This window comes from Coenobita brevimanus, chromosome 114, assembly GCF_032717465.1.
Source record: "Coenobita brevimanus isolate Jiangsu-jjx chromosome 114, ASM3271746v2, whole genome shotgun sequence".
Lineage (NCBI taxonomy): Eukaryota > Metazoa > Arthropoda > Malacostraca > Decapoda > Coenobitidae > Coenobita > Coenobita brevimanus.
This window is the reverse complement of record NC_137067.1, coordinates 6,655,742-6,672,337: the sequence shown is the minus strand read 5'-3', so window position 1 is coordinate 6,672,337 and position 16,596 is coordinate 6,655,742. Positions and strand designations below refer to the sequence as shown.

Here is a 16,596-nt window from a genome sequence, read left to right as displayed (position 1 = left end):
CACGAAGTTAATTTAGTTTCGCGTATGAATATTCTGCCTTTGAATCTTGAAAACTGCTCGTACTTACAGAACTCTCAGCTAATTGTCTGTACAGGAAAAAAGAAATATTATTCATTGAGTGCAACCAGCATGTTTGCAACTTGTCATTAGCGGTTTCTCTGTTATTGGAAAGTTCACTGGCCCCTGGTCCTCTAGTGGTTAGAAAGTTCCAGTCCGAGTGTCGACCCTCCTTAGGTTAGATCTCCAGGAAGTGGCAGGACGGTTTTCGATCAAGTAATGCTATCAGTGAGGGTTGGCTGGTTACCTACGCTTATATAATGGACTACAGTAGCCTAACCTCGGGCCAGTACGCGTCGAAGGGGTAAAATGTGATTCGAGGTTACAGGTATTTGCCGTTGCACTATTGTTGGCCTGTTTTCTCCTGACAGAAGCGCTTCTCTCCCTAATCTTGAATAATATATGGTGGTTCCATGAAATTCGACGAAGCTTAGTTATGAGGCAGGCCTGAGTCTCCCTGGTTGCTATACTCACTGTAACTTGGACAACAGTATTATCTTTTTCCAGCATTTCCACGTAGCTCAGAGGCAGAATAAGACAACACTACGGCTCTGAATCCTTTTCACAGCACTTCTTCGTGATTACACTATATTTAAGTGATAATCTATTGTTACAACTCAGCATTCCAGATGGAAAGGGTAGTTTTAAGCCAAGATAAATTGAAATGGGTATAGTCAATTTAACCCTCCAATTTGGTTACGCTTGGCCATTAACCGGCTGAAAAGGTATGGGATATTTACCAGGTTAGAGCAAATGCGCTGCAGTGTAGATGATAGAGATCGACTACATTATCACGTAATTTCAAGATTTTTCGTACGTTTTAACTGGTACGCTAGACCTGTAAAACATATTATGAAACGACCAGTTTGATCAGATTGTTTTGTAATTCGTAACTGTTGACGCCATATATACTGCTAATTCTTTCGGCAAAATGTGTGAAGTTTCTAATCCGTATCGTAGCAGAAATGTACCCGGTGTGTAAAAACTATGAGCTTTTAAGTGAAAACCGTTTCAGTGCAGTGATGTGCTTCTTGAATTAATCTTGCTACCTCCAGACGATTTTATTAAACACAGGGAATACTTTTAACACTGGGGGGGTTAGATACAGCCTTAGTGCACTCCTTCAGTGTGAGAGGCATTTCTTAAGTTAAATAAAATAATCTGTTCGAAGTAATAAAGTAACAGCATAAAATAAAAACAAAACGTGCCTCGTGCAAACTCAAGGGGTTTGCCGTTCCCTATCAGTCCAATAATGTACTTTTTTTTTTTACTCAAACTAATACCAGATGATTTATTGAACCTTTGAAAGATCGCTACCTATGAAGAGGTTAATTAAGGCTATATCGAAGTGTATCATCTGGAGATAGCAAGAGCATATTGTTATGAAATGTCCCCAGATTCAAAGACTTTGTGCATAATAGGTTGTACCTTTTAAACTGACGCAGAACTAAAGCAAAAAGGTGTTGTTGATTCTGTCAGTCAGTCTGTCTGTCTGTCTGTCTCTCTGTTTATAAGCATATCACGCCTGGTGGTTTAGTGGGTTAAGAAGCTTCAGCCGCATGAAGCCCGTGTGGTTCCATCTGAGAATGGTCGGGATTTCCTGCTTGCGTTTTGTCACTCAGGGGTTGCGAAGCTGATCACCCTTGCCTTAAATGTCGGGAATAAAAGCCTAGCCCTGGGTCCCTACGCTCTTGTTTGTATGGGGTAAAATAGGAGTGGATGTTATTGTTGATGATGATGATGTTTGTTCTGGTGTTTGTGTTGGTGTTTGTGTTGATGTTGGTGGTGCTGGTGTTAGTGTCGGTGTTGGTGTTAATATTAGTGTTAGTGTTAGTGTTGGTGTTGGTGTTGGTGGTGGTGTTGGTGATGGTGGTGGTGGTGGTGTTGATGGTGGTGTTAGTGTTAGTGTTAGTGTTGGTGTTGGTGTAGGTGTTAGTGTTGGTGTTGGTGTTGGTGGTGGTGTTGGTGATGGTGGTGGTGTTGATGGTGGTGTTAGTGCTGGTGTTAGTGTTAATGTTAGTGTTGGTGTAGGTGTTAGTGTTGGTGTTGTTGTTGGTGGTGGTGTTGGTGATGGTGGTGGTGGTGTTAGTGCTGGCGTTGGTGGTGGTGTTGGTGATGGTGGTGGTGGTGTTAGTGCTGGTGTTAGTGCTGGTGTTAGTGTTAATGTTAGTGTTAGTGTTGGTGTTGATGTTGGATATAGTTGTCTGGAGATAAACAACGTGCCTGGACTGAATGGGTCAATCGGTAATGGAAATAGTTGTATAAGAAGTCATAAGAGACGACACGACACGCCCTCCTCAACGATTGATATTGTATGTAACACATTTTTATCCTCTTGCACATCCATAGGAAAAAATTCGATGACACTCCTCAGCCAGCACTGTGTCCTGGTTTGCATATCTTCACTCCTTAAAAGACAAACATCTTTCTTCCCATATTTGCTTTATGTGTTCGTCATATTTATAATCACACACACACACACACACACACACACGACTTCCATTACCACACCTGCTATTGAAGTATCAGCGAACTTTAGCTTATCACGGTACAGCCATGCGCAATAGTTCACCAACACTGCCCTCCTGGTTATGACAATGGGAGGTGTTACAGGAACTGTCTGTATGTGACTGCAATATGATGTACACAGCAATAGAGCCTGAGAAAGAAGGATAGTTTGTTGTTTGGGATGTAATGAATACTATGGAGGCAGGACACAATACTAGCAGAGGACTGTCGGTGAACTTTTGCTCATGGACGTATCTGTAAAATAAATACCTAAGATGAATATGCTACAAAGCCTCCAATGCAACGTAAAACACGATACTGAAGAACAAAAAAATACATATGATAGTAAGTTTTTTGCATTATCGATAGTGCAATTACGAGAGTTAAAGCAATGTTGTGTGAAAATCCCTTTTGCTGTTAGATTAGATGTTTTGTTGATATACATTACCATGGCTATGACGTTAGGCGATAGCTAGATAGATATATAGACACAGATAGATGGATATTTAGATAAAGAGTCAGATTTACATAGATACATATATACGTACTTCATACATAGTCATACACACATACTCGTACAGATAGATGGTAAATAGATAAATGACTGATGGGTGGTAGACAGACATACTCATCGACTGACTGATTGGTATAAGTATATAGACTGAGTGACAGACAAGCAGAAATATAGTTGAACAGGAAGTCATTAATCTTTTTTTTCTTTTTTCAGGTTGTGTGTAATATCTACAAAACCCCAGAAGTATTCACTCCCTTCAGTGACTTCTTATCTAGACAGCTGACTGTGTGAGTATTATTTTCCTTCTTACTGGGCTTTCCTTTTATCTTTATAGGTATTCTTAAAATGAAAGTGTGGAGGAATTCATGACTTTTCTTTATAACTCGAAGCATTACTTATTATATAAAACCAAACAAAAGTCAAGCTGTATATATTTTAACATCGTCACGCGTCAGCTTAAAAACTTCATGTGTTGGAAGGCTTTTTGAAGTTCCTTTTATTATGTTATTCACACTGCATAATCAGCGTGAAAATAGAAGCACGACAGTACAGGAAATTATTAGTGTGTGTGTGTGTGTGTGTGTGTGTGTGTGTGTGTGTGTGTGTGTGTGTGTGTGTGTGTGTGTGTGTGTGTGTATCAAGATATCTAGATTATAACAGACTACATGGCTGACACATGTACATTCAGAACAATGGAAATATGGAACAAATGCATGTACATAAATTTTCTTTATTCTTTCAGGTCACGGAACAATTACGGATACCCAAACATGAAATAAATTCAAAACATGATGATGATGATGATGATGATGATGATGATGATGATGATGATGATGATGATGGATCAACTACGCACCACTAAACACGCATATAGTTCAAAACAGAGAAGTTATGATGATGATGATGAACTACGCAAACCTAAAATGTGCATGTCAGTTCAAAGCAGAGAAATTGATGGTGATGATGATGATGATGAAACAACTATGCAAACCTAAACACGCAAATCAATTTAAAACAGAGAAGTTATGATGATAATAACGATGATAATGATGAAGGAAAAACTTTGCAAACCTAAACGACCATATCGATTAAATACAGAGAAGTTATGATGATGATGATGATGATGATGATGAATATGTTGCTGACGATAATGAAGAAGAACTACGCAAACCCAAATATGCCTCTCAGTTCAAAGCAGAGAAGTTGATGATGATGATGATGATGATGACGATGATGATGATGTTGATGATGGTGAAAAACCACGCAAACCTAAGCACTCTCCTAATATCAAAACAGAGAAATTGCTGTTACTGCTGTTGATGATGATGACAATAATGCAACCCCCTCCACTAACCTAATCACGTATTGGAATTTCAGAACGATGGAAGAGCTACGGAAACCCAAAGTGTCAGACGAGAGGATCCTGCGCTTCTTCCGGTACCTCAAGGCAGCAAGGGATGGCCAGGACGGGTCAGACTGTGGGGCTAAGTATCCACGTTGCCACGTTGACACCACCACACTCTCCCACAAGCCCATCATGAGCGCCTTCCAGAAAGTGTCCCTCCTCATGGACGCATCTTCTAGGTAGTCCATCAGGGTCAAGAGATTCCAGTGAATGTAAGGACTAAAAGGTAAAATACATTAGGAAAACTATGTGGGTAATTTTGAGATGAAATTCTTGTGTTATCCTCAGACTGACAGACCATGAACTGTCAAAACACAAGGGTCTGAATTCTCTTCGGTTAAGGAAGCTCTCTGGCACCTTTTCCTTGCCGATTTATTTCTGGATACGGTTGGTTATTATCAAGGTGACTGTTATTTAAGCTGAGTTTGAATGTATTTGAATGATTTTCACGACACAGAAGAGGATGGTAAGGAATGATAAACAATATAAATTGCTTAGGAAGAGGTGTCAGGGAGCTTCCTTAACCAACGAAAATGCGGGCCTTGGTGACAGAAGTGAAGGATGATTTGGAGATAAAGAAAATACAATGCCCTTAGCAATGGTAAAAAGTGAAGGAATCAATCGGTCAAATATCCTCTCTCTCTCTCTCTCTCTCTCTCTCTCTGATACATTGACCAGGTAGTCCATGAACCGTCGAGAGACTACGGTGAACAGAAGGAAAAGGCAGCTCAAATTTAGATTAAAAAAAAAAAAAAAATCCTCTTGAATGTCAATTACTGAAACTCCTGTATTACTGTGACTTTCTGAACATGCCCGACATTTATTTTCGTCAGAATTATACATCGTTATTATTTTCTTATAACTGCACTATGGTGATGCATGATTAATTAATTAATTAATTTATTTGTTCGTTCATGCATTCATTCATCGCTTATTTGCTACATGATATTCTGTTTAAAAGAGAAATTTAGAGTTGGAAGGTACAGATTAACTTCATTAATTTGTCATTATGCGTAGGAAGTGCTTATAATGTAGACTGTATCATCATTAGCTAGGAAGAAAAGAAGGCATCATATTATAGACATTCACCTCTAGAATCCGGTTGACTTCCTTTTTAGCCACTCTAATTGCTTATATTATTAAACTAAGATATTGCTTCTCATACTCTTCAGGTTTATTTAGGCTTTATCTGATCCATAAAGCTCGAAAACTCTGTCCTAAGTCGAAAAAAATCTTCAGGAAATGGGGAGAATATAATGAAAAATATATCCTGGGTTCAGTGACTTGAATCTGCAGTTTAGTGAAGTAGCCCAATAATTCCTTTAATCAGAAATTTATAAGCAAATGAACTATAGCCTATTTAATCTCGTCTGATAAATACCCCTAACCTCTTTCGGCTCCGTTAATGGCCAAGGTGTTGTCAGATTGGAGGATAAATTTGACTAGTAACCAAGGAGACTCATTCGTACCCCATAACTAAAACCTATAAATATTCACGCCACCATGACTAAGTACTCAAGTTTTATGAGTGGTTTAGTTCCCTCAAATGAAAACAAACCAGCTATACAAGAAGGGAAGTCGAAATCGCTATCATATCTTGAACTTTTCCCAGCCGCCTCCACTACATCTTAGAGGTCAACGCCCTCACTCCTGTTCCCGGTCAGGTTTTTATGCAGGAGAATAAATGCTGAGAGAAACTTTAGTCTCAGCTCAACACACCGGCAGCCGTATTGTTGTGGCATCTCTTCCTCAGAGGTTTATTTTGTACAGCTATAAGCAAAATGTCGCTGATGAGTCTTTTCCGGTGTGGTAATGGAAGGTGTTAAATTAACTGTTTTTAATGTGATTGCAGTATGAAGCACAGAAGAGAAGAGAAGGAGAAGGAAGGATACTCTCTCGTTTGAGGTGGAATGAGAAATATGGAAGGTTGGACACAAGATCAGTCGGAGACACACATAAAAAAAGTATGAGAAGAAAAGATACTGTCCGTAGTTTGGGAAGAAATGAAAAATATAGGGGGCAGGGCACAGCAGCGATAGGAGAAACGCAGCAAAAGAGTATGAGAAGGAAGGATACTCTCTGTCGTTTGGAGTGGAATGAGAAACATGGAGGGAAGAACACAATGCTGGCAGCGAGTTTTCAGAGAACTCTTGCTCATGGCTAAACATTACACCTGTTTAACACTATACTCGTTTTGCTCTGACTTGGTCTAAAATTTCCCTATCCTCATCCTCAGTGTTGAGTCTTGACAATAGATTAGCTCTTGAAAATTGTATTAGTCACGAAGAAATTTTGTGGAAAGAATGTAGAGCGGTTGTATTGTCCTATACTGCCACTGAGGTTCACGAAACAGGCTACAAAAGGACGAAAATCTGTGTCAAGTTAAGGTCAAGGGAGTATAGTACGTTAGCGGTGATTTAAGAAATATTAATGTCATGCAAGATGATAATTAATATAAACAAACTAATGTGCTATGAAAAAGGTACTACGATGCTCTCCTATACCAATGTTGTTTTGATTAGCACTGGACACTACTTAGCACTAGTTCCTCGCCGAATATATTTTGCATTTTTCGTTTTCATCTTCTATTGCATTTTTTTTTTAAATACCGACACACTTTGCATCAGAAACATGCTACATGATATTAAGGTGTCGAAGATAAACTAAATCGCTGAGGAAAACATGTTAGGAAATAAACCAGCATAAATGTGACCCAATTAAAGAAGCCTAAATCACTTAATGTTTGTCATTTGTGCATAACTGTGCTTAGATGAGTATTAGTAACGTTACTTGCGAAAATCAACTAAATTTAGCTCGTCGACACAGACAAATTCTTTTTAAGGCATCATGCGCCGAGGTCACGTACAATCAAAGACACAAGTATCTTCCCAAAGTCTGACGCGGAAAAATCGAACCATTTGAAACACGCACTAGTAGAGATTGGGTTTTCATTGTATTTCACCAAGCGTTAATTTCCTTTAGACGGAACGGGGAAGAAAGTTGTGTCGTTGATTATACAGTATTTACAGAAATATTGGGAATTATCTAGTATGTTCTCAGTAAGAAACTATTTATTTTTAGTATTTTTTTTTTATTTGTAAAACACACACACACACACACACACACACACACACACACACACACACACACTTCCTCTGCTCACATCCGTCTCTAAACAAGCATACATGCACACATCTACACAGAGCGCGTACACACACACACACACACACACACACACACACACACACACACACACACACAGTGAGACGTAAACACACACTCACACGTACTTCCGCTGGTAACATCCGTCTATAAGCAGACATACATGTACACGTCTACACTGAGCACACACACACACACACACACACACACACACACACACACACACACACACACACACACGCGAGTACTTCCTCTGCTCACATCCATCTTTAAGTAGATATACATGTACAGGTCTACACAGAGCGAACACACATACATGCACTTCATCTCTGTCTGTCTGTCTATCTGTTAATCAATCTATATTTCACACGCACACGCACCGCTATGAGCATAAATCATCAACAAAACACACACACACACACACACACACACACACACACACACACACACACACACACACACACACACACACACACACACACATCTACGAGCACAAATCAGCAGCAAAACACCCACCCACACCCACCCACCCTCCCACCCACACCCACCCTCCCACCCACCCACCCACCCACACACACACACACACACACACACACACACACACACACACACACACACACACACACACACACACACACACACACACACACACACACACACACACACACACACACACACACACACACACACACACAGAATCTAAAGTGCTACGTCACACCGGTTGAGCTGAGTGGCTGGCTTGACCCACATCCACACCGTTGCCTCGATACCTACAGAACCTGTTTGCCAGCGCTCACTCACTTGTTTGCCTACTTTCTCTGGCATAGATTCCTCATGTTGGTGTCAAGTTCATCGCTACAGTTATCTCAGCCGGGTGGATCTACCCTGGGGAACACTAAGCTATCATTTACCCTGGTCCTTCGAGTATGCCTTGAATTTTGTTATTGTTTTTATTATTTGTAGTAGCAGTAGTAGAATTGGGCGTAGGGGCAGTAGTAGTAGTAGTAGTAGTAGTAGTAACAAAATTGTTATTGTCTCCACTTCTTACATAGGTGGAGACTTGTAATTTTGCTGGTATTATTATTCCCGCCTCAGTCTCGCGACGATTCCAGGAGAACCGGAGGCCGCGTAATCTGAAGGGCCCAGGTTATGCGTCCTGGCAGGACCATTGCTGATAGAAAAAAATAATCCAAATCCTTTATGCACAATGGAAAAGCATGTCAGAAAGTGTCATATCAATATTGTTATGAACGAGATAAGGTGGTCTTGTCCACCGGAGATTTCAACGGAGCCTGAGCAAGTAATCTGAAAATGAAACTTGGCGGACCGATTCGTTAGAGTTTATTTCGTTTTATTAAAAAAAAAAAAAAATCCAAATTCCCCCAACGAAGTCAAGGTCGTTGTCAGAAACAGTAGGTGGAGTCTAGTGACTGTCCGCATAACAGTTAAAGAGTTCTAATTTTTAATATTATTATTATTATTATTATTATTTTTATTATTTTTATTATTCACAGTTATAATCACTTCCCTATAGGTATGATGAGATCTCTATCCTATTTTTTTTTTTCTTTCAGGAAGGACAGGGAAGGAAAGCCTTGAATCGTCCCATGAGTCACGTACTGCCTGCAAAAATGAAGCCTTAGTTGTAACGGAGATGACCATAAGTCTCTTGTGATTCTCTGCCCCGATTCCCTTCTTCATCTTCTCCTCGGAACGTGATTAACCCCTTCAGTTTGGTGATATATTTTTTTTCTCTCTTTTTTTTTTATGCAGGGAAGAAAGAGCCAAAGGCCAGGAGCTCGCAAATTATTCCCTCCACGGAAAAATAACAAGATACCAGAGAGCCAAATTCAAGATCAGTTCATTTCTTGCCATTTCTGGGCAAGTTTATTCAGCTTAGGACAGACAGACAGAAGGGGTTAGTGAAGGGTATGTCTTAACTTCTAAGCGAAAAATAAAGTCGTGTGATGTTTGAGAATTAAGTGACTAATGAGGTCAGAAAAATCAATAATCGGCTAGTCGAAAGGAATTACTCATTGCATAGTACGCCTTAGCCCGAATATATGCATTGTTATTGCCCATTAATTTGAGTTATTCTGATACAGTAACTAGTATAGTGCCTCGTCCCTATCTTAAATACTCAGCCGCATTTGGATGATGTGGAGACAGTGATATTAATGGTCCAACACAATGAAGTGAGATAACGAAGGACCATAGCATTATCTTTTCCAGCAGTGATGTCAGTCAGGCAGGTGCAAGGTGGGTAGGTCATCTTAAGAAACTGTAAAAGAACTAGAGTCTTATGGATTTATACTGGTTGGCATGACAGAATTTGTGGCACCTCCTCTTTAGTGGTACAGTTTGCTCTCTCTCTCTCTCTCTCTCTCTCTGTTTAACTGATGTGTGTGACTGACAAGGATAGCACTCAACATTCCCCCAGACAAGGACACACAACTCTCACTTTACAATCCAGGTTCCCTTTTTGGCTCTTTGTGTGAATAAGCTAGTGTGAAGAATACCTTGTTAATTATGTCAGGATAAGAAATAAATATCACACAAGAGAAAACTATGGTGCAATGTAAAAAATGAATCGCTAAGGAAGAGGTGCTACTAAGTTTCCGATGCCAACTCGTATACGGTTCTATATCTGCATTAAAGTGCTAGGCACAGGAATTACTGGGGGGGATTACTATAATGATTTAGCATTATTCCATTATCACCTTTATTACTCAGGTTCATATTTTATTTTAGCTGCTCAGATTAGGCTAAGTAAAGATAGGATGGTCCGTAGACAGCGCTCTGCAAGAAACTCACCTAATGCTATCTTATGTGTTGCGCCTCAGTCTGCTGGTATGGGCGTGGATGCGGCAGTGGGTGTAAGAAAAATATGATACAAGTTAGACTTTGATTCTGCTGACACACGAGAAAGCACCTGGCATAGTGAAGAGGAGCATTATATATGGATCACCCTATACAATAATCATGTATCTCGTCCCAACCTCTTCAATCTCATTATGTATTTCTGTATATTTTTTCTATCACAAGACGATGATATCACTTTAGGACAGATCTATGGTACTGAAGGGGTTAATGGAGACTATAGCTATTGCCTCCATATCTAAAGAAAATCGTCTGGTGGTGGAATTAATAGAAAACAAAAATACACGATGGAAGTTAATGGGTTAAATGTGTCATTGTTTTATAATTTCCTCCAAATATTGTCACCATTTGTACACTGATTAGTACTATAGATTTCAAGGTGTTATGCAAGGTGGTCAATAGGAAGGTCATGGAGAAAGACTGCATATTTCACTATTAGAGTTAAATACAAGCTAAAATATTCACTGCCGTCCATGGTGTTACTGAGGGACTTGCGTGAAAAGGAGTCAGTGTGCGTACCGTCCCTTCATATTATTTTAGAACGAATCGATCTTTGGCCTGTGATTTGGGTGGCAAGGGAAGCTTTGTTGGATCCCTTTCTTAGCGATTTGTTTAGCCTACTACATCAAAATATTTCTCCAAACCTTTTTATATCGTCTAAATATCCACATAGTTCGTATCAGTGACAAGCAGGAGGATATTAAGGTGCATTAGGAGAAATACATCGCTGAGGAAGGGGTACTACGATATCTTCTGTCAACTTGAACACGACTCTTTAAAACTTGGTGCATAACACGACTGGCAGCAAGTGTGGAGGTTCATGGATGGGGTTGCGTTAATGTATAAGTGTGAATCTTTTCCTTAAACACCCTGCTTTGTACCGGTATAACAGCGGTATATTCTTTTTACTCTTAATTGGTCTTTGCCATCTCTTAATCTTGAATGCTGAGTCGAGGCATGTTAGCAGGGTCGGATCCAGCACTTTGGGAAAAGGGGGAGGGCGGGCGTGATTTTTACCGGAATTACCACAAGGTGAATTCCTGCTACTCATTGCCAAATTCCTCAAAATATATTACCAAATCCCTCTTCACTGAAACGATTCTATTCTTTTAATGTAAGATATCTATTGCATATAACTTTGGTAAATTTTATTGTTCTAAAATAAGTTATTATTGTTGTGCGTCCCCCATCCTTGCTTGGTTAGTATTCTATTATACTCTATATGTACAAATTATGTCGATGTAAAATTTATATAAATAAGAGAAAACTAATGCGTCCCATAGGAAAAAAAAATAGCTAAGGAGAAAGTACTGAAAAGGGTCGTAACCCCTCCAGAAAACCGTCCATTGCCAAACAGAACTGGTGAGGCACAGTGCAGTTCTGAGCTGTTGTTTCTTCTCATGATCTTTTTAATGGCATATTTTCCTCCAGTAACACAGGATGATAATGAACTGTAATGTGCAAAATAAAGCAACGAAGAAGGTGCTTCGAATCCCAGAATGCTTCCCTGTGACTTACGAGTGTACGAGGACGAGAGACATAATTTACTCAGCCTAGTGTTACATTCCTGTAGGCCAGGGGTGGTATTCACAGACATATTTACAATCAATACCTGTCGTAACTGTGACCCATTTTCCTAAGCTGGACAAGGAAAGGAGGGAAAGTAGTCTTCATAGGGTTCGTTTTCCCCTTAGGAAAAAACTAACATAAGGGAAGAAAATTATCAAAAATATATTAGTTTTTAGCAAGAAGGATAAAAAAAGGATAAGCAAACAAACTTCCTCTGTCCTTAAGGTCTCCATATGTTTCTGGTTCCTCTTGAAATATAAATAAATACAAAAAAAACAGTCACTAGAGGAAAATCAAAGTAAAATGTATATTTGTTTTGGCAGGAAGGGTAAGGAATAAAGAGTGGAGAAATTTGCCTTGTCTCTAGTTTCTCTTGTAAAATCAAAACAATGCAAGTTACGACAGAAGGTGTAAATATATTCATGGATCTCACCCCAAATGCATACTGCTGTTGCCTGACACTTTATATTTAGCATTATTTGTTGTTATTTATTACAGGTCTGTTATTTCATTACTATTACCCCTGTTATTTATACATTTAATATTACTCGTTATTTATTAATTATTTATTTACACGTCTACCTGTCTCCTTATGTTTAGCATATTTATTGTTAATATCACCATTATCTTATTTATTTCATTTATTTATTTATCATTAATCGGTTATTAACTATTAGAATACCCGTATGTTATTTATTTATTTATTTATTCAATACAGCCCTCTTTTATATGTTAACTGTTAGCCTACTTATCTGTTGTTTATGTACGTGCTTTTATCTGTCTGTTATTTACTTTATTTCTTACGTATTTTTGTGATATTTATGCTTTTGTTGTTGCAAATCCCGTAGCGTTTTTATTTTTGTACATATTAAGCACATTCTCATACAAAGGGATATTTTGTACTCTGTGCAAACAATAAATGTAAGTGAATATTGGGATGTTTTATTAGATACCTGTTAACGTCCTGGCTCCGATGACTCGCACATTCCTGAATAATTACTCCTATAACTCACTCTTTGCTGGATAACTGCTCCTATAACTCACTCTTAGCTGAGTAACTGCTCCTATAACTCACTCTTTGCTGAATAATTGCTCCTATGGCTCACTCTTTGCTGAATAATTGCTCCTATAACTCACTCTTACCTGGCCATAAGTCGTTTGACGAAAGCTGAATCAGAATACAAAAGGTGTTTCGATCATGACAGGGTTAATTGGTGGGTTTCTGACCGTTCAGGGAGATTACTGACTCTGAGGGTCAAATCAATGGCAATGGCACTTAAAGAAAATAATAAACCTTACTTTACATACAAAACCTCTAAACAGCACATCACAGAATGAGGTTCTTTTTTATAATGAACATGTGCAACTTGGGACACACCTAACCTAATTTATAATCACTTACAAACCGATTCAATTTCAATCAAACTGTCACGGAGAAAAAGGTAGAGTAGTCACCATTCACGTGACCGAATATTTACCAAAGTTAATATTCTGAGTACTGTTATTGCTATTTTTAACTTGTTTTGTCAAAGGTCAAACTGTCTGCATTGATGGGGTCTGGTTCAAAGTGTTTCGAAGTGTCTAACACACCTCTGAGTTGAGCTAGTCATGGTGAAGCGAGACAATGAGTGTGAGACGCGGAAGGGTGTTGGCAGTTGGGGTCAGGACACCGGTGCAGACGAGTAGACTCTTCGACCTAAACCTAAAATTGTTCTAACATTTAAGACTGTACTATTGAATGTACTAAATGACTAATTGTGCAGTGAGGGAACCAAGCACTGTGTCTGTTGTTATGCACAAATATCTTTTATGTATTGGCCTGGTGTATTTATGATCTTTTGACTCTGAACAGAAAACATATTGCTGAGTGGAAATCTGTGTTCAAGGTTTACTCCGTAAGAGCAAGTGCTGTAAGATACGGGGTAATTTATTATATTGGCGCCCAATTTGGGGCCAGAGTCAAATGATGTGTGGTTGAAATTTAACAGAACACAGCCTCGAACCACACAAGCCACGGTCTCGCTAGCCAATGATCTCGTTAGCCAATGATACACATGAGACCTAAGTTACATCTGTCAAATGATAACGCAGGTGTCCTAAGGCCAGCTCAGCGTTGACAGAAACCTCGCATAGAGTAAAAAGGCAAAAGCTGGCTTGAGCTTGATTTTCAGTACGAATACGGACTGCGAAAGCACGGCCTATCGATCCTTTTGATTTTTACGAGTTTTAAGCAAGAGGTGTCAGAAAAGTTACCAAGTAGATGATGAGGCATTTGGCTATTTGATCAGTAATCACTCAGATCAGGAGGCAGTTGATTTGGACCATATAACTATTTCCTGCCCCGTCTCACCATTGTGATTCTACCAGCGCCTGTATAGAGGGGTGGTCCACCCTCTGCAATGTACCTCCAGGTCCAATTACATTGCTTACTCATGTACATATACCCTACCACCCGTGGACCGTTCTTAAGTCCTTGGACCCGCACGTTGCCACGGTTGGTAGGGCAAGGGTGCCACCCGTGTAACCGGCAGGCTTACCCCGGCGTCCAGAATGCCGAACAGAGCGGTCACTCGGGGGGTTGCCCCCGCCTCCTCAAGCCCCTTCTTTGCTGAAATCACAAGATGTTCTGCGATCCCTCCAGAGATAATACAGTCAGGCTCGCCAAGGACAAAGGTGTGAGTCCCAACCTTTGAAGGGCTGCTGCGATTTTACACGACAGCATCCCCCGCCAGTTAAGAGTCACAGCATCTACTGTGGCCGCGGGCCTGGTTGCCCAATGACACGCAGCTTCCTTTAGTTCATGTGTGTTATTATACTCGACCTTACGTGCATAAGCCGAGTCCAAGGAAGTATATCGCGCATCAGAGACAACCTGCACGTCTAGTACGACCACAGAGGTCCCCGTGTCGACCAGAAGGTCTGGCTGTCTCATGACTGCTCCTGCACTTAACATGTGTTCCTTCCTGACACGATAGTTGGGATTTGCTCGATTCAACTGCCTCTCTAGGAAATCAATGAGCCTATTGTGCTGGGCGACGCGGATCTCATGCGTCATAGAGCACCCCTGGAGGATGTGGTTCAAGAAGGGAGGGGTCCCACACCCTCCCTCACAGTGTAGATCTCGTTGCTGTATACCACGACCTGTAGATGTTCTGACAGGGGTACTCACTAAACTCCCGCGCAGCTTTACAGCATCCACGTATCGGGATCCATTGAGACGACCAGATCTTTCATAGATCCAACGGTGCGAGAACCAGTGAGCCTGCTGGGCCGTTCCACGAAGGCCTTCTCTGTCATACTGCTGGCAGAGGTCCAGGACCCATTGGTTCACCTTAGAGTGACGATCCTGGATCCTGACCCCCTGTATGACAGGCCATCGGGTCCGCTTCTAGCAGTCCAAGATGTACTGGTGCTCACTGAGTGTCTTAATCATAGGGCAAGTAGACTCCTTTAGTTGGTGCAGGCGAGCTACCCGAAGCAGCGGCACCCGGGTATAAAAAGAGGGGACACCAAGTCCACCCCCCTTAAGCCCTGAGTGGAAAAAGGCCCGGGGGTGTCCTTGGGAAGATGTAAGACCTCCCTCACGGCTGCCCTCATGCACCTGTCCAAGTCATTAAGTGAACCAAGGTTTGGGCTCCCCAGCACAAGTCTGTGGAGGCACCAAGGGTACACTACCTTGCTGATTGCCCACAACTTCTGCTGAGGGTGCAAGGGCGCTGATTTTATGCGCCCGAGCAACTTCCCCAGCATCTCTTGATGGACTTTGAGAGAAGGCCTTCAACCCACATCCACACCAAGATATTTAGTGGTATCGGAGGTAGTAAGTGAGGGCACCAGCCGTCCATCTGCAGTGAGGAACGGGTTGCCAGACCAGATGTACCATTTGGCTTTCCCGTCCTGCACCACAGTTATTGAGTTGCACTTCTCAGGATTTATGGTTAGCCCCAATTGGCCCAGACGATAAATCACCGAGTCAACCAGGGCTTGGAGACCTGGCTTGGCGATGGAATTCAGTACCAGATCATCAGCGAATGCAAAACCTGCAATCCACTGATCACCCAGCCTGATACCTAGTTGTTTATCCAAGCCTCCGAGTACATAATCAATAGCAGCATTGAACACCAGAGGGGAGAGAGGATCTCCTTGCCGGACCCCTCTTTGGGGACAGATGGACGTCCCATAGAGGTCCAACTGGGTGTTGTCATAGCCTTGAATAATGTAACGGATTAGAGGAGGCAGCATGCCCACCCTGCCCAAGATGGCGCCCAGGGCCTGATGGGATAGCGAGTCAAACGCCTTGCGGATGTCCAACATCGCTATGTATACATCGTGCCACCTCCTATAACCCTGGTACAGGATCGCATTCATCATGTTTATGTTCTCGCAGCAGCCGTCGCTAGATCTAAATGCGCGCAGTTCCCAGGAGAACAAGTCCGCACCCTGGATCCGTGCGGCCAAGATTGAGTGCAGAATCCTGACCACATATGAGGAGACCGAAATA

At 41.1% G+C, this 16,596-nt stretch overlaps 1 protein-coding gene across 1 annotated transcript in view; it reads left to right on the top strand.

Annotated features, from left to right (window-relative positions):
• The window catches only part of LOC145418456 (uncharacterized), a 30,527-nt gene extending 25,860 nt beyond the window's left edge, over nt 1-4,667 (top strand). Inside the window, exons 8-9 of the mRNA XM_080286873.1 lie at nt 3,293-3,366; nt 4,457-4,667. Of these exons, the coding sequence (XP_080142999.1) occupies nt 3,293-3,366; nt 4,457-4,667 (285 nt within the window). The remainder of the gene's footprint in view (nt 1-3,292; nt 3,367-4,456) is intronic.
• The last annotated feature ends 11,929 nt before the right edge of the window (nt 4,668-16,596 follow it).